The sequence below is a fragment of the Pleurodeles waltl genome, chromosome 11 (assembly GCF_031143425.1).
Source record: "Pleurodeles waltl isolate 20211129_DDA chromosome 11, aPleWal1.hap1.20221129, whole genome shotgun sequence".
In the NCBI taxonomy this organism is placed as follows: domain Eukaryota; kingdom Metazoa; phylum Chordata; class Amphibia; order Caudata; family Salamandridae; genus Pleurodeles; species Pleurodeles waltl.
The window spans coordinates 21,576,342-21,603,911 of NC_090450.1; the positions used below are offsets into that span (position 1 = coordinate 21,576,342).

The window sequence follows — 27,570 nt, forward strand, 5'->3', positions numbered from 1 at the left end:
GAGTGCGCCCCCCCCCCCTTCGTGCTCTCTCTTTTACCTCTAGAGATCCCACCACTAAGAGTGTGCACCCCTCTGTGCGCCCTCCCTTCTACCTGTGAAGGTCTCGCGTCCCCTTGCTTTCCTCCCTCCTCCCTTCTCCCCCTCCATCCCTCCTACCTACGTGCGCTGTAATTTCCCATCCGCTGACCTCCTGCCCCTCTACATCCGTCCCCCGGTGTCTCCCTCTTGTGTCTACCTCTCTGTCCCCTCTTGCCCCTGAGCCCGCCGGCCCTCCCTCCTGCCCCCTCGTCCCACGCCACTGTCCCACTCCCATAATCTCTGCCTTCCCCCCCCCCCGCCCCATGTGTCCCTCTCTGTCCCCTCGCCCCTCCCCAGCCCCGCCAGCCCTCCTCCCGTGCCCTCGCCACTCCCCACTGTCCCACTATATCTTCCTGCCCCCCCTGCCGCCTCGTGTGTCCCTCTCATCCGTGCCCTCGCCCCTCCTCAGCCCCGCCTGCCCTCCTCCCGTGCCCTCGCCACTCCCCACTGTCCCACTATATCTTCCTGCCCCCCCTCCCTGCCGCCTCGTGTGTCCCTCTCATCCGTGCCCTCGCCCCTTCCCAACCCCGCCGGCCCTCCTCCTGTGCCCTCGCCACCCCCACTGTCCCACTATATCTTCCTGCCCTCCCTGCCGCCTCGTGTGTCCCTCTCATCCGTGCCCTCGCCCCTCCCTAACCCCGCCGGCCCTCCTCCTGTCCCCTCCCCAGTGTCCCTCCCTGCCCCGGCGGCCGTCCTCCTGTCCCGTCGCCCCTCCTTCAGTGTCCCTCCCCCCTCCCCAGTGTCCCTCCCTGCCCCGGCCCGGTGCTGTCCGGCTCAGTCGCTCCAGTGGCAGAGTGCAGGTGACAGGTCCGCGCTCCCTCCGCAGCCCGCCGGCAGCATGCAGTGGTGAGTGATGGGGGCCCTTCTCCTGCTGGGGGTTTACTTCGGGGGGGTGGAGGGTCTGAGAAGAGTCCACCTCTTGCTCTTTCTCTTCTTGTGCCTACTCTCTAGCGCCTGGACGCCTCTCCGGAGGCAGCTGTGCGCTTTACAACTGGATCGTATGTTATTGTACTTTCATGTTTCTCTCTCCTCCCTCTTCTCTGTGGTTCGTTTCTCTTTCTGCGTTTCCCTTTGATCTGCCTTCCTTGTCTCCGGCATCTTTATTTCACTTCCCAGCGTTAGTGAAAGATCAGCATCTTGGGTCAGGGCAGGTGCAGAGTCCCATGTAGCAGTAACAAGACGCCTTGAGTCACGCCTGTTGTGCATCGCTGTGCGTGACACGCACCTCAAGCTGTGATCGTGCGCAGCGGTTCCATGGTCCATAGGTCTCAGCAGGAGCTGGCAGCGGCCGCCACTGTTTGGACGTGGGGAGGGGGGGGGGGGGGGGGGGGGGGGGGGGGACTTCTGCACAGTAGCCCCATAGAAATAAATATGTATTTATTCAAACAGCGATAACATTTGGAGCGCTTTGCATCCGTTACTCTCTTGCAAGGGCAGCGTTCGGCGCCTCTTGACCAGTTTCAGTTGGAGCGCCTAGAGGCTCGTGTAGCGCCGAGAGTCAAGTAGCGCCTAATCGTGGGGTCAGCGCTGCACCATACCAGTTTCAGCCTGCAAAGACTTCGGACCTTAACGGCAGTCCAGGGCAAGCTGGCGGGGCCGGGGCGGCCTCTTCCCTTCTCAGGCTGAGGGACGGATCCTCAATGGGTCATTTCGCTGACTGACCCTGCCCTACACCTCCGCTTCTCTCGGTCCCACCCACTGCCCCTCCAGGCGGACCGGCCTGACCAGGGCCCACCGAGGCCACTCCCGGCGTCCGGTGCAGCCAGCACAGCGTCCAACATAGTGCCTGGAAGCCAACCCGGGCTTGGGGTACACAGAGGAGCACTTCCTGGCTTGTGGGATAGCCATGTCCTCCCCGAGAGCCCGGATACGAGAAGAGGAGAGACCTCCATCTGCTAGGCAGTAAGGAGCAGGGGGCGTCCTCCCCTGCCAGGAGGAACCGATTCAATTTACATTTAAATAGTGCGGGGAAAACCCAAAAGGATGGCAAGCCGCCTCGTAAAAGGAAATTAAACGCATCATAATGAATAAGGAAACTTACCGAGTTTCAGTAAGGGCCATTCCTAGAACCCTTTTCCACCTCTTCTCAGGCCTCACGGCGCTTTCCAGCGTGTAAGTGGGTTCCACTTGGGTAGCGCCTAGATCAGTGCCTGGTTGAAGAGTCCGCCTCTGGGAGCTCTATTGCGGGGTTGGGCTACATCCCCCGCGGGGGTGTATTTCACACCGTTCACGTGTGCAGTGAAAGGACACCCCACTTGTGACAGTGCAAGGTGGGGGTAGGGGGCAAGCCAGGATGGGGTGTCGCTGAGATCAGGCTGCAGAATTGTGGATGAAATGAAAGGTTTAGAGATGTCTCGTGGTCGACGTTAGGATGAGAAAGGTGGCGCCCCTCAAGGTGTCCACCCGTGGCACTGCTGGAAAGAGAGCACTAATCCCGGCGTCACCCTGGTCAAACAGTGTTATCCTCTGCACGGGACTCCGCCGTGAACCGAAATATCTGATTTTATGCATGTTAGGTGAAGGGTCGGCTCTTCCTCTGCACTTTAGCACAAGAATCCTAGTGCCAGGAAAGGGCTCTAGCATGGACGTCATTTAAGGGTCACAGCTGCGACCCCTGGCCTCAGAGGTAGCAAATTCAGTGCAAGGAACCCAGAGGCAGCGCGTCCTTATGGAGGTCGGATGGGGCTCCGCTGACTTTGTTTTCTGTCAATTTTTACATTAATAGTGAATAATGATATATTGTTCACTAGTAGTGTAATAAAATGGAGTACAGTTAGCTGGACTATGCCCTTCCATGGCAGGCGAGGTGAGTAAAACATGCTTTTAAATGTATGTTGTGTGCATGCCTGTGAGTGTGTTTTTGTGAGCGAGTGTGTGTGTAAGTGTGAATTTTGTGTATGTGTGTGTGAATGAAAGTGGAGGTCAAAGGGCTTGTGATGTCACTTCCGATACCCCTGGCATTTCCATGAATTGACGTCCATAGGCTCTAGTGGTGCCCCCGGGACTTACAAACATGAGTGCTAATCCCGGCTTCAATACTTGAGCAAAACTGTTTGATTCTGAGCACATCTCCCGCACTGTACACCAAAAGGAGGCGTGCGGTCGGTGTTTCTGTATCCTGGTCTGAGCTGGACACCCCACAGCTCCATGGACAGCACCTCCCCCGAGGTTACCCCGAGCCCGGGGCTGGAGAGCCCTGCCCCAGCTCGGAGCCACTGTAACCTGCTTTATCTGCTAAACTGCTGAGCAGGTCTGGGGAAAATGTGTATAAAGGAATTAGGTGATCTGCACAAGGGGTGCGTCCCTGACGGCTGCACAGGGACTCCCGGGCACTGCCAAATACACTACCGGCGCTCCTGAACCTACAGAAACCGGAGCACGCGATTCACCAAGATCACACGGTTTGATCGTCTGTGAAACCGGGATCACACAATGCACCGCCCATATCAGTGAATAAAAGGCACTTGCTTCAATCCTGGCACCGCAGGCTTGGGCTCCACCCTTCCAGGGCCGCTTTAGTACCATTAAACTGGGTAATAGCACACCTGCTGGTTATAGCGCTTAGAATGTAAATTGAGCTCTTCAAAAAACGTTGTTATTGTGACGCTTTGATATTTTGCACCATATCCTTTTAAAGGCGTTCAGTGCTCTTTCATGCCTTCTAAGGTGACTTGGTTGGTGTAAGTCAGTAGCCCACGGCCTGACTGTTGTACGTCAGTAGCCCACGGCCTGACTGTTGTACGTCAGTAGCCCGTGGCTTGATTGCTGTAAGTCAGTAGAGCACAGCTTGATTGGCTCCAGAAAAGACTGCTACGCATCCAGAACGCCTCCGCACGCCTCGTCGTGGACATCCCCCGCCACTGCCGCATCACAGCCCACCTGAGAGACCTCCACTGGCTCCCCGCCAACAAGAGAATCACCTTCAAACTCCTCACCCACGCTCACAAGGCACTGAACAACACCGGACCAGAATACCTCAACAGACGTCACTCCGTCTACACCCCACCCGACAGCTTCACTCCGCCGACCTTGCTCTCGCCACCGTCCCAAGCATCCACAGAATGACCGGCGGCGGCAGATCATTCTCCCGCCTGGCCACCAAGACGTGGAACACTCTTCCCACCCACCTGCCTCAAACACAGGACCTACTTACCTTCAGGAGACACATCAAGACATGGCTGTTCAAGCAGTAGCAGCTCCCCTTACCCCTCCCCCTCAGCGCCTTGAGACCCTCACAGGTGAATAGTGAGCTTTACAAATACTCTGATTGATTGATTGATAAGTCAGTAGCCGTGGCTTGTTAACTGTTAGAAGCCCACGGCTTCACTGTTGTAAGTCAGTAACTCCCAGGTTGACTGTTGTAAGTCAGTAGCCCACGGCCTGACTGTTGTAAGTCAGTAGCCCACGGCCCGACTGTTGTAAGTCAGTAGCCCACGGCTTGACTGTTGTAAGTCAGTAGCCCACTGCTTGATTGTTGGAAATCAGTGGCCCACAGCTTGATTGCAAAGCCCCCTCCTATCACAACCTGCAAATGAAAAATCAAGCGCATCATCTGGCAAGCACTTTCTCATTGGTGCTTCATAATGCTTTGTGCCAGGCCCCATGTTGTTGGTGATAGTGAACTCGGGCCCTTTGTTTTTTGCGCCCCTGGGGGTGTGGGGCGGCTTTGTTTCAGTCCAGGGATTCTGGGGTCCCAGGCAGCCATCTTTCTTGCACACCCAAGGTTTAGAGAGAAGTTGTGAGGGGACACACTGTACTTTATGGAGTCAGGAAACCTGGGATATAATATAGATATTCCCCTATGAGGAAATATGTGATAATATCAGCGCTTTCAGTGGTTCCATGAAGGAGTTGTGGGGGGGGGGGTCGATGAGGGGTTGGAGGATGTTCAGGGGGCGTGGCCAAAGATCCACAACTAAGAATCTCTTCAAAGAGGCATGGCCTTTGTAGTTTAATACATTATGGTTTAAGGTCACAATATTAGGGGCGCGCCCCTTTCCCCGACTCCCTGCAGTGAGCACAGATTATTTGCGGTTCAGGGCATGCGTTAACACTTGTAAGATAAAGTGATGTGCCTACGGTGCGTCATGTGACCAATATTTGGGTGACTGAGTTTTATATTGGTTCATCTAGACATATAACACAACAGACATATGCCTAAAACAAGCCAGACCTATTGGCTTTGCCAATGCTTGCTAGCAGTATAAAATGAAAAACAGCAACATTAATTTTTTTGTGAAAAGTAGGATTGAATATATTTCAGTTCTGAAAATAGCAGAACATGTGAAATGAAACCAGGACACGCCCCTGACATGGGTTACCTTAAAGGCTTTTACAGTCATGGTTGAGAAACCGACCAGCTTTTTTGTCTGTTACCATTAAGAACATGAATAAAGGGCCTCAAATCCCTGAAAAATGCACTGGATAATGGACAAATTACTTTATTTCTCTGTTCCCCATGAAATAGTTTGATTTTAAAGAACACCCATTCATTGATTCAGTATGTTTTCAGGGGGGTGGATCTGAGCCAGAATGCTCCCTTCGGGCCTGTACCAGGAGTTATAAACACACCTACGTCACGGGATACAGAAAACTGGCTGTGCTTGAACTTTCACCCGAACACCCTGGATACTTTGAGGAAATCAGCTGCTTTTCACTACTTTTACCAGAATGTATTAGTAAGGACTGAGACATACTTGACAGTCAGTGTGCAAACCTCCCCACTGACTTCTGTATACTGTGGGACCTTCTAGCCTCCTGTTGAGCATCTAAGCACTATTTGGGGAGACTTGGTGTGTTTTGCAGCATTTTAGGTCATCATGCAGAGTTTGGATCAGGTTGTGTCTGATTTGCGTAAGACAAGCGCTCCCTTCAGCTCAAATATTTACTTTCTTGGAAACTGACGCTGATAGCTCAGTGAGGTGAGCATCCAGTGAGGATATCCTTGTATGACCAGCCCAGCAGTTAACTCTAGAATTCTAGCGGGGGCACATTTTGGGGCAGATTTTCTTGCGCCCCTTAGCGGCACCCCCCCCCCCCCCCACGCCACCATGTGTGTCCAATATTTAAGATATGGCGTACGATGGAAGTATTTAGGGAATTAGCGTTAACATTTTTGACGCTAGTTTGGCGCTTTGCAGGATTAGCGTAAAAAATGTTGACGCTAATCCTGCAAAGCAGATTGAGGCCCATTATAAATAATGGTGTGCGTCCTTTTAACACGTGCTCTGTGCAGGTGTTAAAAATCCAGCAAAAAATGGAGCAAAGAAAATGTTTATATATAATGGGGAACACCCCCCTTGCATACATATTGTCTGGCGCAGGCATAATGTGGCACAACGCATGCATTGCACCACTTTGTAAATCTGGCGCTGTTATTTTGGCCTTGTTGGACCACATAAGCGTGAAAAAAGTACGCTAATGTGACGCAAGGAGGCGCTAGGGGCTCTTAAATCTGGGCCTTTGTTCTTCTAAAGGTGATGAAATTATTAACTTTGCGGCAGATGAATATACCAATTAGGCTTTGGTTAAGAGTATACGTGGTATTTATTGCACATGCTACATAATAGTACTATAGGGGACATTATTTATCGGGTGTGATAAATGCTGATTATAACAAGTTGCTGGATGTCAGTGTATAACGCACCAAAATCTCGATGATACGGGTACGGTTTTCCCCTGTTAGATTTCAGCAAGTTTGTCTTCCGACATTTAACAAAGGTTGAGTCAACAACTCGCAATTCCAGTTTACCTCTGAGCTCTACAAGACCCTCCGACATCCAATGTCCACCGACCCCTTCAACTGAAATCAATGAGAAGCCAGAACCTGAAAGGCGCCTAGAGTCCAAAAGTGCGTCAGACTCATAGCAATGGTGGAAATTCAGTACAAACGCAAGCAACATGACAGTCACTGATGGGTTTTGCCAGGCTTGGGCTCAGGCACGTGGGCAGCAGGTCCTGAGAGGAAGGGGGCTTGGGTAGCTCGGTTGTGGCCACGTGGACCTGAGTCCTGTGGAATTACTGTAGGAACAGTGAAGGGGGCTGAGCTAGGAACTAAACCGGAGGGGACTGTGCGGGGAGAGAAAAGAAAAGGTGCTTATTAGCTGAAATGATTGCTGGAAGGGGTTTCCAAAAGGTGCAAAGGCTGATACCACCTCCACTCTTCGAACTGAAAGTCTACTTTTGTTATATGGTTCTATCAAAACACGAATGTACATGTACACTGTGTTACGTCATGTCATGTCGTGCCATACTATGCAGCGTGACTTTGTCACGATAAGTTATGTTATGTAATGCTATGTTATGTAATGTCATGCCATACTATGCTATGTTATGTGACTTTAAGTTATGTTACGTTACGTCATGCTATGTGACCTCATGCCATACTATGCTATGTTACGTTACGTCATGTTATGTGACGTCATGTTACCTTAAATCATGTGATTGGCTGGTACCTGCACAGTGCTTTCAGCCATAGTTACGCACTGTAGCACTTTCTTAATCTGGGCCCACCTCCTCTTGGCACTGAAGGAACCATCACCTTACGTTGTACGTTGGTGTGTGGTGTTAGCAGAAAGTTTGTTCAGTATTCAGTGTCTGTTAGGATTGTTTGAGACAGTTTGTAACATGGTTGGACTAGGACACAAAGTAGGCCTGGGCACCAAAATAAAATTGCCCCTCGTTAATGAATCAGATAGCTGAAAAAGTGCCCCACATTTCCAAACAGGACAGTTTTGAACTTGTAAAGACATGTTGTATAGTTGTTTTGCCAGGTGCTGGAGACTGCACAGATTTGTGGTTGCTGCAGGCAACGTTTGTGGTAATATCAGCAAAATCAACTGTAAAAAGCCACTCACCAGACCTCAGAACAGTCCACCAAACTACCAAGAAACTGTCCCACACACTGACCTATCAGGCCCGCTCATGGACACTAAAACCATGGATATATATTCTCATAATACGGGTTATTCATTATTTTTTTCTTTACAGAACTTATCTCCTATTGTCCACATATTCTCTCATTATCTTTTGGAAAATAGATGTACAGCCTAACAAATATTAGTCCAACACAGTATAATCACCTTTATTTTGACAGGGCTATACCAGCCTTTCTCCACAAAGCATTATTACAAGTTCATCGTACCTTCACACATATCACGGTCATTCCCAAATATACCTCAGTTTGTACCCACATGTCCCACAATATTAAAACATATTGTGGGGCACCCCAAGAAGAAAATAAAGAAAAAGTAAATGCTTCACAATACTCTAATCTCTAACAATTATTAACATCAAGAACAATTACAGACTTTTTTTTATTATACATGAAATCATGCACTATTTTTTCATAGACACTCAATGAAGTCTACATAAGACTTACATTTTTACGAGCTTTCCGTAGGGATGAAAGTGTAATTTCTAAATCACAAAAATTCTCTTGACATCTATTTTATTTTTCTTGGATCACATAATCTTCCAGTCCCGACTTTGTTAATGCCGACACGTGTTTCGGTGTGAAACCAAACGCGGCCAACGACCTTCTTCAGGGAAACCGCCACTTATCGACTTGATATGCCCCAAAACAGTATGTGGGCAAATAGAAGATCTAAACAGAAGTAGGAGTGATTGAGAATCAATTTCCTCAGTGGGGGGTGATAATAGCCAAAAGTCACCTGTTTGTTGGCGCAGCTAACGAGACAAACACATTCAACATTCATGTGCTCGCTAGCGCGTTCACGCACTGTCGTGGGAATATTGATGTTTTACATTTAGCTGAACACTCTGGGCGCTATTATCATCCCCCGTTGAGGAAATTGATTCTGAATCATTCCGGGTCAGCCCACCGCAGTCTTTGGCTATTATGACATAATTCTGCCATTTTGTAAGCGGCTCTTCGACACACAAAATAGTTCCCTTCAGTGATAGGGCCTAGAAATTAAATGTCTTCATCTCAGATTAAAAGTGCAATTTTTGGGGCCTATTGTCAGATTATACAATAAGCTTTCTGACTGTTTACTAGCTTCGAAAATGTAATGAAAAAGGTTTTATGAAGAGAGTTCTCTCTTGACATGAACATGGTTTACACTGGTTAGTAAAACCTATTTTTATTGCTTGAAGCAGATGGGCCTTGCCTGCGGTAATGTGTTATCTCACCGAAACAATAACACTCTGAGAGTTCCATAAAAGCTGAAAGAAATTGTCATAGATAAAAAGCTGTCAGAGGGATATACAACACTGTTTCCGGATCAAAAGATTGGAATGAAAATGTTTTTATGTAAGATGAGGTGTAATATACTTTTATCTTCAAGCAATTAATCTGTCCTTTTCTGGCCAAATCACAATGGAAGGGAATATATGGATTAAAAGAGAGAGAATTCGTTTTCAATCTGTTTGTCAATTTTGCAGAGCCAAGATAGGGAAATTATTCACTTTTGTTTTTCTGTCCTAGTCTGACAGCTTTGGAAAATCAATTGCATCTTGTTTAAATAACCAGGTGAAAGTAATGAACCGTTTTACATTCTGTCAAACAGCCAAATGTAAATATGTGTTACTGTCTGATGAAATTGTTTGGCTCGTTTCTTAATTTAAAATAACGATTAAATATGAATTTTCCTTTGCATATTTTTAAAAGTTGAACTCAAATATAATTCTTATACAGAAATTAATGGAGAGATGTAGTTTTTATGGTTAAATTCAACTACAGTGTGAGTTTGTTAGTGTTTGATGAATCAGTTTCCGGCTTATTGTAATGTTTTTCTTGAAATCGCATTTTTAAAAATATTTTTAGCAAGAGCCTTGAAGTTAAAATAGTTATAGTGCACATGATTTAGGTGCTGTATTGTTTCATGGCCGTGTTTCTGTCGAACCACTACTGAAAAATAAAATAAAAATAAGAGAATATGTGGTTCCTGAGACCAAATCACCCCTGCCCCCTTTTTAGGGTCGAGCTTGGGTTGCATGCGCTCACGCATGCGTATCGCAGCGAGACGCTTTAAGGTTTAGAAAAGGGCTCAGAGCCCTGTCAACGTCACGTCAGTGTTTTTCATTGGTTCATGGGCTTGCCTAATAAAATCTGCTTGCTTTCATTAGTCGAAGTCATGCACACGTCATGCCTTTTCCGGTGGCTAGCCCTCCTCGAGCGCATCGACCAAGTACAGAAAACATGCGAGGCGCGCTGTTTTCTGTTCGGCTCGTGGACTATTTTTTCTCTATTTTCCTAGCGCGATTTCGCTTGGCAGAAGTCGAGCGCTTTACATAGTAAATTGCACTTTTTCGGGTTACCTGCATAAATGCACTTTTGCCGATAGGAGAAAAGTCGGGTTTTGAGTTTACAACGCTATCAGCTCTAACATGAGCAAACGCGAGACCCGTTGCATTGCAAATGCTTGTTATATTTGCTGTTCTTACTCGCCTTGTTCTAGCCAGATGACGTTTTATATTAGCTATACTAGTTCAGTTGCATACTATGTCAAATATTTTTGAATAGACTTAACTAACCTTTTTACAATATATATATAACCTGCTCATTTGGGTGCTGCGCTATATACGACAATCTATAAATAAAACAGCTATTGTTATATTGGAAAAGGTGACTTGGCCATGATTCTCGAACGAGGGAAAGTTGCAGACTCCCGGCTCTCTCGTGACCAGAACGGTGTGATCCTGTGCACGTTATCTCATTTGCCTCTGATCCTTTTACCTACGCAGTAGGGGGCTGGTTAGAAAGGGACTGCCCGTCAGCATCACCCATACCTAAAGACTGGACACTGGGCGGACAGGTTGGGGAACCAGTCTGGCCTGACAGGAAACCACATGCCAGGAGAAGAGACTGCTATATTACAAAAGGCCATTTCGCAAGTAGAATTACTTCCTGCTTTCCAGGGCTGCGGTTTCTGTCCTCAGGCTTTTGTCGTTTAATGCTTGCTTTGGAAGTTGAGCGGCCTCGCCCAAGATCACACCTTGCAGTGGCAGGTAGAGCCAGGACCCGAATTCTTTCTCTGACCTGCAGCATAACCAGGACTTCCCACTAGACATATGACACCCCTAAATCAGTTCGTTTTGCCCAGATTTTGGGTTCCTTTCCCAACTCAAACTGCTGAGAGGGGCTGCCTCCGAGACATGCCAGTCTGCAGCGGGCAGTTTGGGGAACCAGTCTGGCCTGACAGGACACCACATGCCTGGAGAAGAGACGGCAGTGTCACAAAAGACCATTTCGCAAGAACAGTTCCTCCCTTCTTCCCATGGATGCGGTTTCTGCCCTCAGGCTTTTGTCGTTTAATTCTAGCGTTGGGCAACAGATAGGCTGGGGAGTCCAGCAGCCTTGCCCAAGATCACACCTTGCAGAGGCAAGAAGAGCCGGGATCCGATTTTTCCAATGACCCGCGGACAGCGCAATCAGGTCTTTCTACTAGACATGTGACATCTCAAATTCAGTTTTTTTTTGCCGAGACATTGGGGGTCTTATTTGCAAGCCCGTTGTGCCGCCGGTGTGGCACTGTTTACCACATAAAAAGTGGCGCCGCTCGGCGCAAGGGGCTTGTAAAGAAGCCCCCTGAGTACTTTGCTTGATGCAAACGGCTGAGAGAGCGCTGATCCTGACTGATCCTGACACGTGCACAGTCTCTCCGGATCTCCTCACCCACTGGACTTCAACCATATTTTGGAAAATGTACAAAATACAAACATTCCGCAGAAGTAGCTCACTCTCTGTGGAAAATATTGCGGTAACACCATCCTTGCACAAAAAATAGACAGGCGGTGTTATCTTGTGCAAAGCAATGGGCCAAATTTATAAGGAACTATCGTAGCGCCGGCAGCGCCATGCCGCATCAGTTCTGAAACGCAGGGATGCGCCATATTTACAAAAATACGGTGCACCCCTGTGTTTCCCCTGCGCCGGCGCAAAATTTAGCTTAGCCATAGTGCAAGGGGGTCAGCGTTGAAGGGAATGATTGTTTATGTGCAGGAAGGTGTCCGTACCTGCACTTAAACAATCAACAATGACGATTTGGCACTTCTAAGTGTTCTGCAGAATGCAGCACACATAGAAGTAGAAAATCGTCATTATTGAATGACTGCAATCATTAATGGCGTTTTGCTCTTTCTGTGTGTGCGCGAAAAGCAAAAAAGGAGAAACAACAGTGTTTCTCCTCATTGTGCCATGACAACGCCACCCATGGGGTCTGCCACAGTTTTACAAATGCTCGTAAATCTGGGGCAGCGTCAAAAGCAGTAGGTGTTGTGATGGAACGCCCACAGCAACATCCAGTGCACAACCCTCTGCCGACAAAAACTGCATCGGAGGGGCCCATATTTAGAAAGAGCTGTCAAGCCACAAAAAGTGGCTTAGCGCCGCCTTGTAAATATGGTACTAGGCACTTGTAAATATGCCCCAGTATCTGTTCACTATCTTGCATTGTTTGCTGTTCTTTTGGGCGGCCTGCAAACCAGTTCGCCTTTAGGCTCTGTAAGTGCTGTTATATTCCACCAAATTAATCTGGGAAGCAGAAACTACACTGAGTGCCCTTTGACCCCCAAAAGGCAACGGAGCAAGTTTTACAACAGCAAAGAGTGTATAACATGCATCCCTGAAGATAAGATAGGTGTGCTCAGCTGCCCCAGATTTCTTGCGAGATTCCTGAAGACAGCATGCGCCTTTTCAGGCACTTGCTGCGCCAATGAAGTAGACTGAATACCCAAAGGGAAGAACACTGCATTTTTCAACACAAAGACAAACACGCTCGGTATGCGCCCTGACTTTAGTTTACCTATGACAATGCCTACAGGTGAAAGCAGTGATGTATCAATGACTCCATTATGAAAACTCTTAACTACGTTCAAAATAATCTGTTGCACTTGGCGGGAAAGGAACGTGAAAGCGTGAAAGTGCCTAAAGGCTTGCAGATAATGGTTTTAATCTAAGCACAAGGAGCAAGGAAGCCCGTTTCTGTTTGTGTTTGTTGCTAAATGGAGGCTGGGAAGGGATCGGAGGTTTCGGGGGCTGATATTTGACTGAGCATAATTCCAAGGAGATACATGAAAACTCTGTAAGATTCTGCATAGATCCGCCAATGGACAGAAATAGGCACATCACACTGTCCACCCTATAATTTACCCGGGGGAGGGGTTGGGGGTAGAGTGTTTCATGCTGAAAAATCAGCACGAATGGCACCACATGGTGCACCAGGGGACTCAGCTGCTCGAGTTGATTTTTCTGCTGCTTGAGTAGATTTTCTACTCAAAGGGTAGCCTTCTGACTGCGAAAGGTCGCTACCGCACGTGTTAGAAAAATGTAATTGGACATCCTCCTAGCAAACAGAGATCCTGCTGGGGGATGCTAAATCTCGCTCGCCGACTTACCGGTCTAGAGCTGCGTGAGAGAAAAACATTCAACCAGGTGCTGATTGGTGGAATTTGGCTAGAACTCCACATTACAAAGAGTGATGCTGAGTCACGAAAATACTGCCAGTTCCACAGGAGGATCGTAATATTCCACCTACCCCTATATCTTAGTAGGATGACAGAAACTGTCTTTCCCTCTATCCCATTTTAGAGAGCCTTAAATGTTTGCATCATGCTAAACTAATTTGGCCTTCTTACTTCTAGGCCTGTAGGTCACAAGATCTTTGCTCCCCTCATTCTTATTCGTGGAAATGGCTTTCTAATCAGTGCAATACCTCTTTTGGGATTGATAATACTTGTTTCTGCACTCACAAAAGGATTTACAGAGATGAAGATTTGTGTGTGAGTGAATCACTCCTGTGTGTCAGGACATGTTGTTTCTGGATTGAAACACCCACAAACGTACATGTGTGAGTATTCACCACCCCAACCTCCAACCTATCCCACCCTTTCAACCCCCCCAAAATTGGTAAGTTCATTTGCACTTGCTCAGCAGGTTATCGTGTCAGCAAACATAAACAGGTATATTTACTCACATGGAACTGGAATGCACAGTAATTCTGGAGATTTTCAGGAATAACCTGAGAAACTTTTGGGTATTCCTAAAATGAGACAATCTAAATGTGTAAGGCTGTAAACCTTTGTTTGAAGATTTCCTCATGTTTTTGTACATTTTTGAAGCTACAGTTCACGAGGGTCACATTCATATTCTTAATGTCCTGGAAAAAGACCCCCAACAGTTCTTTCTTTCATTTGGCCATTGATAATACAGGAATGCCTCTTCATTCTTTGAAATGTCTGTATGTCAGACCCATTTTGCCAATAACAACAGAGTGCGTTGGGTATTTAAATCAATTACAGCACTCTGGAGGCTAAGGGGTGAAATAACCCTGTATTTAGGTGCCTGGTGGGATGCTAGTTTTTGCTGTGATTTATGGGCAGTGATTTCTCTGCTTCTGTTGGTGAGGGTTTGCCCAATGCTCTTTCGTTTGGTTTTGATTATCATTTATTTCAGAATGGTATTAAGCTGTTGAGTGTCTGTGAAAAGGTCTGTCAGTGGTTGTATGTGTAATGTATATCTATAGCGCAAACCTCGCCAAAAGGCAGGGAAGTGCTTCACTCGATCAAAGACATGAATAAAATCATAATGTGCAAGGACAGGTGACCGAGGTTGTTACCACATTGCAATGTAGTGTTCTTTAAAGAGGTGGTTTTATACTCGAGCATCATTGGGCTGGTCCTGATGGATACAGGGATGCTGTTCCTGATTCTAGCTGCACAGACGGGAAAGGTCTGCTGTCTTGTTTTTTCTATTTTACACTTCAGTCTGATGGTATCTCGGCTGTGGGTGTGTCAAGAACCACCAGAGGTGGTCAGTTCGTCTGCTAGATATGCCGTTCGTGATGGCTTTGTACATGATGCCTCTGGTTTTGAAGATGTTGAGGAAGGCAGGGAAAGCCAATGGAGTGCCTTCAGGATGTGGTGATGTGATCATCTTGGTTTGGTTCCAGGATGAGACTTGCTGCATGTAGGATGCCCTGAGGGGCGCCAGTATAGATTACGAGAGGCCATGGAGCACAGCGTTACCACCATCCAACCATTTTATCCTCCTTGCAATGTGTATAGTGGCTCCCGGAAAGCTTGTGCAGCACTGTTGGAGGGTGGTGACCACAGGGGAAACACAATCATTTGTCCAGGGGGACGGTGATGACTAGGGGTCATAAGCATTGTCCTAATTTTGGCTATATTGCAGGATTTATTTCAAGGTACAAGATTGCTTTGTCCGGCTATACTTGATGACATATTTGAGTGTCGAAGGTGAAAACCTTCACTCTGTAGGTCACAACAACTTTTAATATAGCAGTTTATATCATATTTCTGCTATCTCTAAGCACTGTTAATAATATGTAACCAATGGTGGTAATCCTGAACTCTACCTAAGAAAGAGGGATGGCTGAGTAGCCTTCCTGATATTGGTACTTGTGACCTGCAGGTGTCAGCCACAAGCTTATGACTCACCGAGGTATCTTAGCAGCTCACATGGTCCACGTGTTGAGTGGTGGTGGATCAATGCCTGGGTTTGTTTAATCCCTTAGGCCGGTTTCGGTTACTACAAATGAGTTTGTTTCCTGGAAGATCCATGTTTAAAGAGGTTTGGATGGAAAAGCTGTTTTGAAATCGAGTGATGTCCTGTTTACAAGCCGTCAGTGCTACTCAGTTGTATGTAGCAAGCACAGGTCCAGGGTGTGATGAGAGTGGGCGGATGGGGAGGGGCCGGGGGGGGGGGCGAGAGTAGGTAGTTACTTCCGGTGGGTCCATAAAATGGCAGGTCTGTTGTCGCAACTGAGGTTGAAGTGCCATAACCCAACCTTTAAACCCTGAGGACGGGCTTGAGAACTCTTTGATAATAACCTTTCTTGCAGATGCAGGCTGCAATAGCTTCATAAACAGTAAAACCTTAACAATCATAAACCAATCAGCTAGTAAAATGAGAAGAAGCAATAGGAACCTGTTTTTAAAAGTTCAGATCTCAGAGTGGTTAAATCAGAAGGGGTCCTTTTGCTCGCTGAGCTCAAGAGAGATGCGAAAAAATCAATTTTGCTTTCACAGTTTTGCAAAATATAAACTTACACAATGGCTCTGATAGGGTTTGTGGAGAAATTTTCTAGCAAATTATTTTGGGTGATAACTGTTGTGCTGAATGTGTTTTTTTCGGTAAAACTTATTTTTTTATCTTGAAATGTTACAACCTTTGTGAACTTCACGAAACCTGCAATTTTTTAAACAACATTTGAGTGCATTAGGGGAGGGGACTTTTGAAACTTCGCACACCCCTTAAACTAAACTTTATTGAGTCCCCCCAAGTCCTTTCCTGGACGCAAATTCAAAAAGATTCACGCTTTATTTTCACAATGGACTATCTGATGTGTAGGGATGCAGCGAAATTAGCCCCATTGATAACCTTCCCCTCACTCTAACCTTAATCCTAATCTTTAGCCATACTTTAAACCCTAAACCTAACCCTAAATGTAACATTTCACCTTTTCATAAGCGTTCATCTTACCCTAATTTAAAATTCTAACGATTACGTCATAACCTCAAGTCCTAAATTCTAACCCTAAAGCGTAACTTTTCACCATAGGGAAACCCCAAGCAAAAAGCAATACGGTCTAACCCTAGCCTCCCTCAGCGCACACTTTGGAAGTAGAAAAAGCGATTTACCCTTTCCACCTGATGGACTATTCGATGGAGAAGGATGCTCTGCTATCTTCTGATTGGTGCATTCACTTCATCGCCCCATATTTATACTATTTTTGCGTCATTTTTGCATCATTTTTTTGCGTAAAAGCGGCGCAAACGTACAAAATATTAATGTATTTTGTACATTTGCACCGCTTTTGCATAAAAAATGACGCAAATGCTGCACACAAAAAGTATATATGTGGGCCTAACTGTGTGGCACCCAAATTCTTTGGGCACGATTCACACAGCTCCTTGTGGTCGTGAGGTTACCTTTATGGCCAAAAATGTCTTCGTTTACACCTGTCAAGAACTCACAAAAAGATGCTGTCCAGCAGGAATGGGTCAGCTGATGCAGATTTCTACACCATGAGCGTAGAGTAATATGCAGGAGTAAATCCCACACAGGAGGTGGGAAACAGGTGGAACAAGTCCTAGCAAGCCTTGTGTTTGTGTGAACACACACAGACTCCTATGTTTCTCCACGGGGAAATCAAAACCAGGTGCATTCGTCTGCTGTTGCCACAGGTGGAGGTGTCTGCAGCTTACAGCTCACACAGGGGATTAGGCAGTCTTCAAAGCATCAAATGACTGGTGCAGTTAGATGGAGGCAAACCAGCACCATATGGCTGTCAGACAGACTATTACACCTGTTGTGTCAACATCAAAAAAGTGTAAAGGTGCAATCAGGTGGAGTCAGAGAATCTGCACTTTTTCTTTGTGAATAGACCCTTAATTATCATTATAACATTGTGGTGTTTAGCGTTTCAGCAAATTTAAAATCTAGAAATCCTGACCCTACAAACCACACTTTAACCTTTGCCCTAATCTTAAACCCCACACCTAACAATAGGCCCTAAAACAAATCCTATTCATAACCTTGAAAACTACAAAGTAACCCCCCCACATTAAATCTTAACCTCGCCCGACTAGTTTAACCCTAATCCTTTCTCTACAACCTAACCCTAACATTATATTCTAACATTAATCCTGATTACCTTTTAATCCTAACTCTAAATTTTTAATTTAAACCCACATCTAAATCACTTTTCGATGTTTTATGTTTTCAGTGCTTTGCTATATGTGGATATCGGTGGAATACTTAGAGATAGTTGCCACATTTCCCAGGTCTGTGTGTAAGGTGCTGCTCCAGTGAAGCGCTCCAGCATGCTGTAATCTCTCTGTGGGCTTTTAAACATGTCCACTGCACGCCCATCAGTTTCGTTGGTTCGTTGGACTGCCTTTCAAAAATCACTTAATTTTATTTGTGAAAAGCATGCATACGTCATGCCTTTTCTGGTGTTTAGCCCTCCTCGACAGCACCGGCCAACTACTGAAAACATACGAGACTCCATGTTTTCAGCATGGTTTCTGGACTACTTTTTCTTTTTATTTCTTATGCAGCTCGATCTTGCTACATATTTGCCAATACACTTGACTGCAAGCGAACTTCTATTTCATTTTGTGTGCTCCTTCATGCTCTTGCCGTGGCGCTTTAAATCAGCTCGCTTATGTAAAACAGTATTACTTTTCATTTTCATTTTTTGTGGCAATAAAAGTCCGGTTAAGTCTTTACAACGCTATTAGCTCTAAGTAGAGCAAATGCGAGACCCCTTGCATTACAAATGTTTGTTTTCCTTTGATTTCTGGTACTTGTAGTCCTGTTTTATAAATAAATAAACAAGTCTACAAGCGCCGGGTTTTAAAGAAAAAATCTGGACTGGCACAGTACATCAAGCACTCACCTGGAAAACTTATCAGGGCTGCTGATGTATTTAAATGGGCGTGGTTTGAAAGACCCCATAATATTCCTATTAAATACATGATTCAAATTTTCTTAAACCTCAGTATCAAATTAGCATTCATAGCCCCAGTCGACCCATCACAACCCTTTCTGTTTTATTTCAAGTTTGGTTGAAAAGCATTTAGCAGAGGGACCATATTCAGGATATGGACCCACTTGTCGGATACGTTTAACAGTCTTACAAAGTCGTCTACTCCATTTAAAACATTGCTTATTGCACACTTCAAACAGAGGTAAGCTCTGCTCACCTATATTCTGCTTCATACGTTTAAACAAGCATTGACAATGCAAATTAATTTTTCCTTTATGTAGTGGAATGGCTTATAACGAGGTTCACAGCTCAATAAAGGTACATCATGGACAACACCAGTCTTCCCTAACACAATGAATAAGTAAAGGACAAGTGGCGGCAGCAAAAACAACATGACACGACTGTCTTACACATGCAGGGTCGCTACAACAGTGGTAGCTAGCGCACTTAAGAGGCAGTGATGGGAATTAAAGGACTGTTGTCGGTTTTCTGTAAACAGACATAAAGGTCCAGGGAGTTCAAAACTCTAGAAGAAACACCCGAACCTCTCATGGAGTTACCATACATTCATGTACACATATAGGGTGGTGAACCCTCACCTACCGCAGTTGGGTATGCTCCCTCAGTTGGCGCCACACCTAACACTGTTAAGCCCCCAAGAGAACTAGTCTTCTATAGTTGGACTTTCTCCTAGTTATGTGTTTCCCAGTTTGGGTGAGGTTATGTCCCTTGCGCACACATGAACATTCTCCTATTATTAAACTCTCTGAACTATATTACATTTGTATGTAGGTCAGCTAAAAAGTATGTTGCTTGTGTTTCCCTACCTCAAGTTACAAAACAGGAGGGTCAGGAAACAAATTCTGTTTCTTTTTCATTGATATGTTTCGGCGCCCCATTGGGGCAAGCATCTTCTTCAGGACTATAGACATTGCATATAAATTATTGTGAAACATTCCCTGCTTAATAGGGCATGTTCACGAGCATCAGATGGGGTGAGAGGTGACCAAATTTCCTTGGGCACCACTCCTTGAAGAGGTCCAGTGATTAACTGTTGGTGAGACTGTCAGCAAGTGGGCATGTTTCACAGGGCCGGTCACTGTAATCAAAGCACTCACTATGAAACAGGCCGTGTTGTTGCTGCAAAGCAACACTTGGAGCCCACTGGGCATGGGTGGAAGATTCCCATGGGCTTAGAGACCGCGAGTTATGCTCTCAGCAACCAAGCATCTCCCGCCTACAATTTGGCAGTGGTAGTGAGGCGGTGATGGCAGGATCCCATAATTCTCCGTGGCCCCATCTGTGTTGCATCTTGTATGGAAAAACAGTACAATAGAAGTTTAGGTGAACAGCTCTAGACCTCCCGCCTCCTGCAAGTGTCCCTGCCTACCTCTTTATTTACAGCCGAAGAAGCAACTTGTAATTTAAAAAAGTGAATTTTGGTTTGTTTCACTTTAGCACATTATATTATATCATTGCACGGAGTGGGTTTTATTAGAATTAAGGAACCACACCCCTTCGGGCCTGACAAGTTTATTAATGACCCAAAGGCAAATCATTTGTCTTTTTTCCTCCTACATAAGCCTTTATTCTTATAGATGGAGCAACATTATGGTCTATTGAATCGTATACAAAAGAGATTTTGCACAATGTGCACCCTGAACTGAATCATTGAAGTGTGCTCTCACGTGTGAGCACAGAGGAGATAAGCAATTGCCTGGGGACACACCCTTATGTCAAACTAGAAAAGGAACTCGTTTGTGCCCTGAAGCATCTGACTGTTCTGGGCATCACCTGCAAGTGTATTCACCATCATCTTGATTTTTTATAAGACGGGGCAGTGGAAACACCCCTTGTTCACAGAACAGGTACACGTTGGGTAGAAACAGTGCAAGGTTCCAACCTTCAGAGGACAGGCAGACGTGGGGCAGCAGCACAAGCTTTTCTGATCAAAAGGAGGTACAAATTGGGCACCAACGGTGCAAGCTTTGCTTCTTGCCAGACCAGGTACAGCATGGCAAAAGCAACGTAAGCGCCCCTCTGAGGACAGCAAGTGGTATCATCCATTCTCCACATAACAGATGCAGCTGGGTAGCCTGGCACAAGCCGGTGGGGTAACAAAGGCCCCCGCAGCTGCCACGGTGCGGAGGGGCCCCGAGCTCCAGGGGACCCCTTTTCTGCACAGCATCTGGCTTGAGTGAGTTGTCAGGCGGGGGCCCCCCTCCATGCTCTCTGCAGGGGGGGCTCATTCCAGTTTTGTTTCGCCACTGGGACAGGCTTTCATCGCTTACAACACATGTGCACTCAAGACATGGCTATTTGACCAGTAGCTTCCCCCCCCCCCACCAAGCGCCTTGAGACCCTGACGGGTGAGTAGCGCGCTCTATAATTTACGTGATTGGTTGATTGATTGCACTTAAGGCATGAGTGACATGTAAGTTACACCCAGATTCCTCGAGTGGGTGCTTGCAAGGTAGTAGCTGGAATAAACATCTAGAAAGCGAGCAGTGGTCCAGGGCCCCCACCTTACAAGGCCCCCCTAGTAAAGTGATCTTTCTTTCACTCTGCCACAAGCTTTTCAATTTGTCAGCCTCTTCCTTCTCTCAGCCAGTCTCTACCTCTGACCCTGAGACTCTTCCTAGTGTTAGTTTCAGGACTTTTAGGCTCATGGACACATCATACTTAAACAGCTTTTGTGTCAAAGTCCAGGTATTCAGCAGAAATTAACCTCTATAAATATGTCCTGCCCAGGACTCCTAAATCCTTAAGGTTGAATTGCTCTCTAGCACTAAGCAATTGGAAAGTCGAATTGCACATGTCACTGCTGCAACGAAAGAGAAATCTGGAAAACGGGGACAGGCGGTGCAACTTGGGTAAAAACTGAATTTGCATAATCACGGCCTGGGTCTGGTGGGAAGCCCCTTAGTCAGGGCTGTTCCACTGTGTCTAGAGAGGAATGTGTCCTCACTGGTTCATGTTACAGCCAATCTCAAGTTCCTCCAGTTAGTTCTCTCGCCATAACGCTCAGATTTTAACCGGCTGAGGATGAAAGGTTTGCTGAAGAGATGAGGCTTTGAGAAGTGATTGGAAGCTGGTGAGTGAGGGGTCCTGGCGGGGTTCAACATTCCGAAAGAGAGAGGGGGAGGACGTGAGAAGGTGGAAACCAAGCTGGGGGTGGGGGGGCAGAGGAGGGGCCCTGGGGGAAAAGAGAGGGTGCAGCCTGGGTAGGCCTGTAGGGACAAAGGAAGGCAAACATTGTACGAAATTTTGCCGTCGTGATGCTAGTGGATGTGGGAGCTGAGTGGGTTAAACACTTGCTCTGGAGAGCTGTGTGCGCCCTGCACAGTAAAGGTGTGCCCTGTGCCACGCTACACAATGGCACCATTGTGGTAGCAGGTGGTGACCTTGGAAGGATGAAAGGCCGAGACGCCCACTTTCCCTCAGCGTGCGAGACCTGTTATTAGCAAGGCACACGTGGACCTTGGACGCTGCACGCAGACTGCTAGAAGGGGACTCTAACACACCCCGGGTTTGTTCCTTCTCTGGAGCTGCTTTCTGGGCAAACACACAAACAAAAGCTGGATTCACACCTCAGTGTGTGGTTCAGCTCTTAACACCCACACTATTGAGCGCCTGTCCACCAGGCGGGCACAATGTTGGTACAGCGGCCCCATGCCACTTGTGGCAAGTTGAGGAAGTTTCTTTGTCATATTAATGTTTTTTAGGACATAACATATTTTGGGGCCCCTGTTCGTAACAACTTTGAGTTTTCTTGTTTGATAGTTCTGACTTCTTTTTTGACTGACAACACTTTGCAAGCTGGCATACTTAAGTCATACTTGTAAATTGTAATGTGAGAAGTGGACAGCAAATCCCACAGTGCAGGGTTAACTAAACAAGCATTTGCAATGCAATGGGTCTCGCGTTTGCTCGTGTTAGACTTATTAGGGTTGTACATTTCTAACTGGACTTTCCTTGCCACATAAATTGAAAATGAAAAGTAAAACAAGTGACATAAGTGACCTGATTCAAAGCACCACGGCTGCCATGAGCATGAGCGCGAAGGAGAGACACAAAAAGAAGTTCGCTTGCAGTCAAAGTTATCAGCAAAAATGCAATTATCCATGTCAGTGGTTCCCAATTTTTGACTTCTGGGGACCCCCACTTTATAATTACTGGAACCCAGGGACCCCCACTGAATAATTATTGGAATCCGGGGACCCCCACTGAGACATTTCTAAAAGCTGTGGACCTAATCTGTTAATATTATTTAATATTCTTAGCGGGGGTCCCTGGACCACAGGTTGGGAACCACTGATCCATGTAACAGGGTCGATGGCCAAGGCGGTAACAAAACTGCCCCAAGAAGGGACAAACGTGAAGCGTTTACCAACGACAACAAAGTAATTTTGAAAGGCAAGCCCACGAACCAGTGACAGTGATGGGCGTGAGGTGGGTGTGGTTAAAAGCCCACAGAGAGATTACAATAGGCCAGAGTGCTTGCGCGCTCGACCTAAAAACCAGGGCCTTCTTAACGTGCTGCATGTCACGTGCATCTATAAAGGGTGGTGCAACGGCCCGACCCCATTCTAACGCTCAGGGTGGAGCCTGCCTCCAGGCCGTGCGCTCTTCACTTTTGTGCACTCTGTGGCCTTGGGAAGAGTTTTCAGACATTCACAAGGTGCTCCTCATTCCCCCTGGGCGTCACTGCGACATCACCACAGGGCAGCGCATGCCACGGGGCAGCTTAGTCAGTCACTAACCCCTGTGATCGATGAGCCATTCGTGGGGGGTGGAGCGGGGGGTGGCATGAGACACTGCGAAAGCGGCAGCAGGAAATCTTAAGACCACAGCAAAAATCAGTGTTGAAATTCATTGGCAGCAGCAAGTAGGACTTGCAAATAATATTATAGTAATAATAATAATAATAATAATAATAATAATAAAAACATTAATAATAATGATAACAACAATAACAGCAACAATAATGGCAACATTAATAATAATACGAATAATAACAATGGGGATATTAATAATAATAACAATCATAATAATGATTTTAATAATATTAAAAATAACAATGTTAATTATGATAATAATAATAATGATGATAGTAACAATAATAATAATAATAATACTAACGATAAAAATAATAGCAATGGTGATGATACTCCTACTATTACTACTACTAATAATAATATCAATAATAATAACAATGATTATACTAAGGATAATAATAATAGTATTAATAATAATAATATTGATACTGATGACGATGATAATAATAAAGGTAATATTAATGATAATAATAGTAGTAGTAGTAATAATAACAGTAATAATAATAATGGTAGTAATAATAGTAGTGTTAATAATACTAATAATAATGATAGCAACAATCATATTAATGATAATAATAACAATAATAGTAGTAATTATAAAAGTAATAATAAAAGTAGTAATAATAGTAGTAGTAATAATAATAATAATGATAACAATATTAATAATAATAATAACAATAATAGTAGTAGTAATAACAATAACAGTAATAATACTAGTAGTACCAATAATAATAGCAGTAGTAGTAATAATAATAATAACAATAATAGTAGTAAGAATTATAATAATGATACGTGTATAAAAGCCCGTTCATGCACTATGCTGCGTAGATAAAGCTACCATATGATGTTACCACGACACTCTGAACGCACCGCTCAGCGGTTCACCTTTTATCCGTCTTTGAAGAATGAAAGGCTGAGCTGACCCTCCTGTGATCGTTCTGTATGATAAACAGAGAACAAAGGGCATCATTTACAAGCCCCTAGCGGCGCACAGCGCCACCGCCTGTGATGCCGTGTGTCCACACATATTTACAAGGCCACGGAAAGCCACTTTGCATGACTTTAAAAGGCCTTGTAAAGACGGACCCCTTTCATGAATAGCTGCGTGAAAAGGGCGTTCCATGGGTGTGTCTGTGGACACGCATGCACCACCTATGGAATCTGACAGAATCTGACGCATTCCTGGATTTACAAGGCTGGGAATGTGACAGATTCTTCTTCCACCTAAGGGTGCGCAGCGGGGAGAAAAAAAATGTCTCCCTGTTTTATCCTCTTTCTAGGTGTGCTGCATTCTGCAGCGTATATACAAAGAGGAAAACACAATTAGTGATTGTTTATGTGCAGAAAGGTGTCCCTTCGTACATATATACGATCATCCGTGCAACGCAAGCACCTTTGAACCACGGTGCAAGAGGGTCTGCATTAGCGCTAGACAGCAGTTTATGCTCCGCTGCAGAGGAGGGTGCAGGGATGCGTTCTATTACTGTAAATACGACGCATCCCTGCACTTTCAAAATGCTGCGCTACGCTGCGTCTTTTCCTCGTAAATGAGGCCCAAAGTTTGATCTCCACAAAGTGTGCTCAACCCACTGAGCTATCTGGGTGTCCCTGCCCTGCACATTTTGCAGGAAGCTGAAAGGTTGAGGTTTAAGACATTTTTCCTCAGGCCTGGCAGCCGACGGTGGAGATCTTTCTTTTCCTTGAGCTGCGGTGGGTTTCGGGTCCCTAATTTAAGAGTCGGGGGGGAGGGGGGGGCGGAGCGTGCTCGGGGCACAAGCCAGGCTGTGTTCTCAAGCCCAGTCCCCACAGCCGGCCTCGTGAAGGGTCCTGGGCTGCTCCCAGCGCCGGTGCGAAAACAGGGCGAGCAGTGTATTCTTGGAAGGAGAAAACCAACTACACAGATTCGTGGAGCTCGTACCAAAAACACATTACGGATGCTCAAAAGGGACAATATTCATGAATATACAGGCTGATTGCGGAGGGGGCGTCTGTATAAGCAGCCTGCACCATCAGCAGGCGTGGAAGGGTCGTCTATAGGCTCTATAGTTTCTGCCCTAAAGAGGAGGCAATGCCTCGTCATTATCACAGGCTGCCTGTGGGTGGTTGCATCAGAGGAGCCTGTGAAAGAGAATTACAGGCTAAACTGAATTCATCTATGCAGACTATGTGTGACGTCAGAGCTGGCACACTATATTTAGAGGTCGGTTTTCATGTCAAAACTTGCCCTGTATAAACTAGTGAACCAGGACTTGACCACAGGAGGAGCCTCAGGTTATCCCCTTGACTACCTCTGACCTCACAAGTATTATGATAGAAGTTATTACAGGCTAAATTCAGCACAGGAACTGAGCTCCTGGTGCCTATGTGATACTAAAGGGGGGGGGGGGCTCTGTGATAGTAAAGGGGTGCAGTGAAAGGCGTGGTGCCTCTGTGACAGTAAAGGGGGGCTGGGTCTGTGTGTGTTTGTATAACTGAAAGAGAGAGGGATGTCACAGGAGAGCACATCGTTTGTGTGCATTTGTGGGCGTGAGATGTGCAGGAGAGCACAGGATGGCTTGCCATGTGTGTGTAACTGTGTTTGTGTGTGTGTAATAGACTTGCTGTGTGCGTGATTTTGGGTATTTGTATGTTTGATGTTGCAGGAAAGGCGAGGATTAATTGATCTGCATGTGTGTACGTGTGTGTGTCTGTGTTGGTGTCTGTGTGTATGTCTGTGTGTGTGCGTGTGTATGTGCCTGTGGGTGCATGCTACTACTCCTGCATGTGTGTGTCTGTGTGTGAGTGTTTGTGACTGTCTTTGTGTGTGCTCGTGTATGTGTCTGTGCATGTTTCCTCTGTGTGTGCATGTATGTCTGTGACTACTAGTGTGCGTGTATGTGTCTGTGTGCATGTGTTTGTGTGTGTGCGTGTCTGTGTGCATGTGTGTGCGTGTCTGTGTGCGTGTGTTTGTGTGTGTGTCTGTGTGTGTGAATGTGTGTCTGAATATCAGTGCGCGTCTGTGTGCATGTGTGTGTCTGTGTGTGCGTGTCTGTGTGCGTTGTGTGTGTGTGTTTGTGTGTGTGCGTGTGTGTGTGTGTGTCTGTGTGTGTGTGTGTGTGTGTGTGTTTGTGTGTGTGTGCGTGTCTGTGTGCGTTGTTTGTGTGTGTGTGTCTGTGTGTGTGCGTCTGTGTGCATGTGTTTGTGTGTGTCTGTGTGTGTGCATGTGTGTCTGAATGTCAGTGTGTGTGTGTGTAAGAGACAAGAACAACCCCTGGCTGTGGCTCTGCCTGCACTCTCAGAGCACTGAAGCACTTGTGGGCGCTCAGAAGGCTTAATTACTATTCTGGCTCCAGTCCTAGAATATTTGGGGAAAGTTAAACATTTCTAAAAAAAACTTAATAACAGTGTTGAAATGTTGTGAATTATTATTCTTAGAACCAGACACCTCAAATGTAGTTGACTAATGGTAAATCATAGAAGGTGCATATAACTGATGCGCCCCTCTTGCTCTGCTTTTCCCCCTGCTGCTCCTGCTTCACCTCCCACTGCTCCTGCTTCTCCCCCGCTGCTCCTGCTTCCCCTCCCGCTGCTCCTGTTTCACCTCCCGCTGCTCCTGTTTCATCTCCTGCTGCTCCTGCTTCTCCCCCTGCTGTTCCTGCTTCACCTCCTGCTGCTCCTCATTTTCCCCCTGCTGCTCCTGCCTCACCTCCTGCTGCTCCAGCTTCTCATCCCGCTGCTCCTGTTTCATCTCCTGCTGCTCCTACTTCTCCCCCTGCTGCTCCTGTTTTCCCACTGCTGCTCTTGCTTCACCTCCCGCTGCTCATGCTTCACCTCCCGCTGCTCATGCTTCTCCCCCTGCTGCTCCTGCTTCTCCTCCCACTGCTCCTCTCCTGTTTCACCTCCTGCTGCTCCTGTTTCACCTCCTGCTGCTCCTGCTTCTCCCCTGCTGTTCCTGCTTCACCTCCTGCTGCTCCTCCTTCTCCCCCTGCTGCTCCAGCTTCTCCCCCGCTGCTCCTGCTTCACCTCCCGCTGCTCATGCTTCACCTCCTGCTGCTCATGCTTCACCTCCCGCTGCTCCTGCTTCACATCCTGGTGCTCCCCCTGCTGCTCCTGCTTCTCCTCCTGCTGCTCCTTTTTCTCCTGCTTCTCCTCTTGCTGCTCCTGCTTCACCTCCCGCTGCTCCTGCTTCACCTCCAGCT

The 27,570-nt window shown here is 46.4% G+C and overlaps 1 protein-coding gene across 1 annotated transcript in view; it reads left to right on the forward strand.

Moving 5' to 3' along the window:
* The first annotated feature begins 489 nt into the window (after window positions 1-489).
* B3GNT7 (UDP-GlcNAc:betaGal beta-1,3-N-acetylglucosaminyltransferase 7) overlaps window positions 490-27,570 on the forward strand; it is a 57,725-nt gene continuing 30,644 nt past the window's right edge. The window contains exon 1 of the mRNA XM_069212860.1: window positions 490-924. Within this exon, the coding sequence (XP_069068961.1) occupies window positions 917-924 (8 nt within the window). The 5' untranslated portion in view covers window positions 490-916. The remainder of the gene's footprint in view (window positions 925-27,570) is intronic.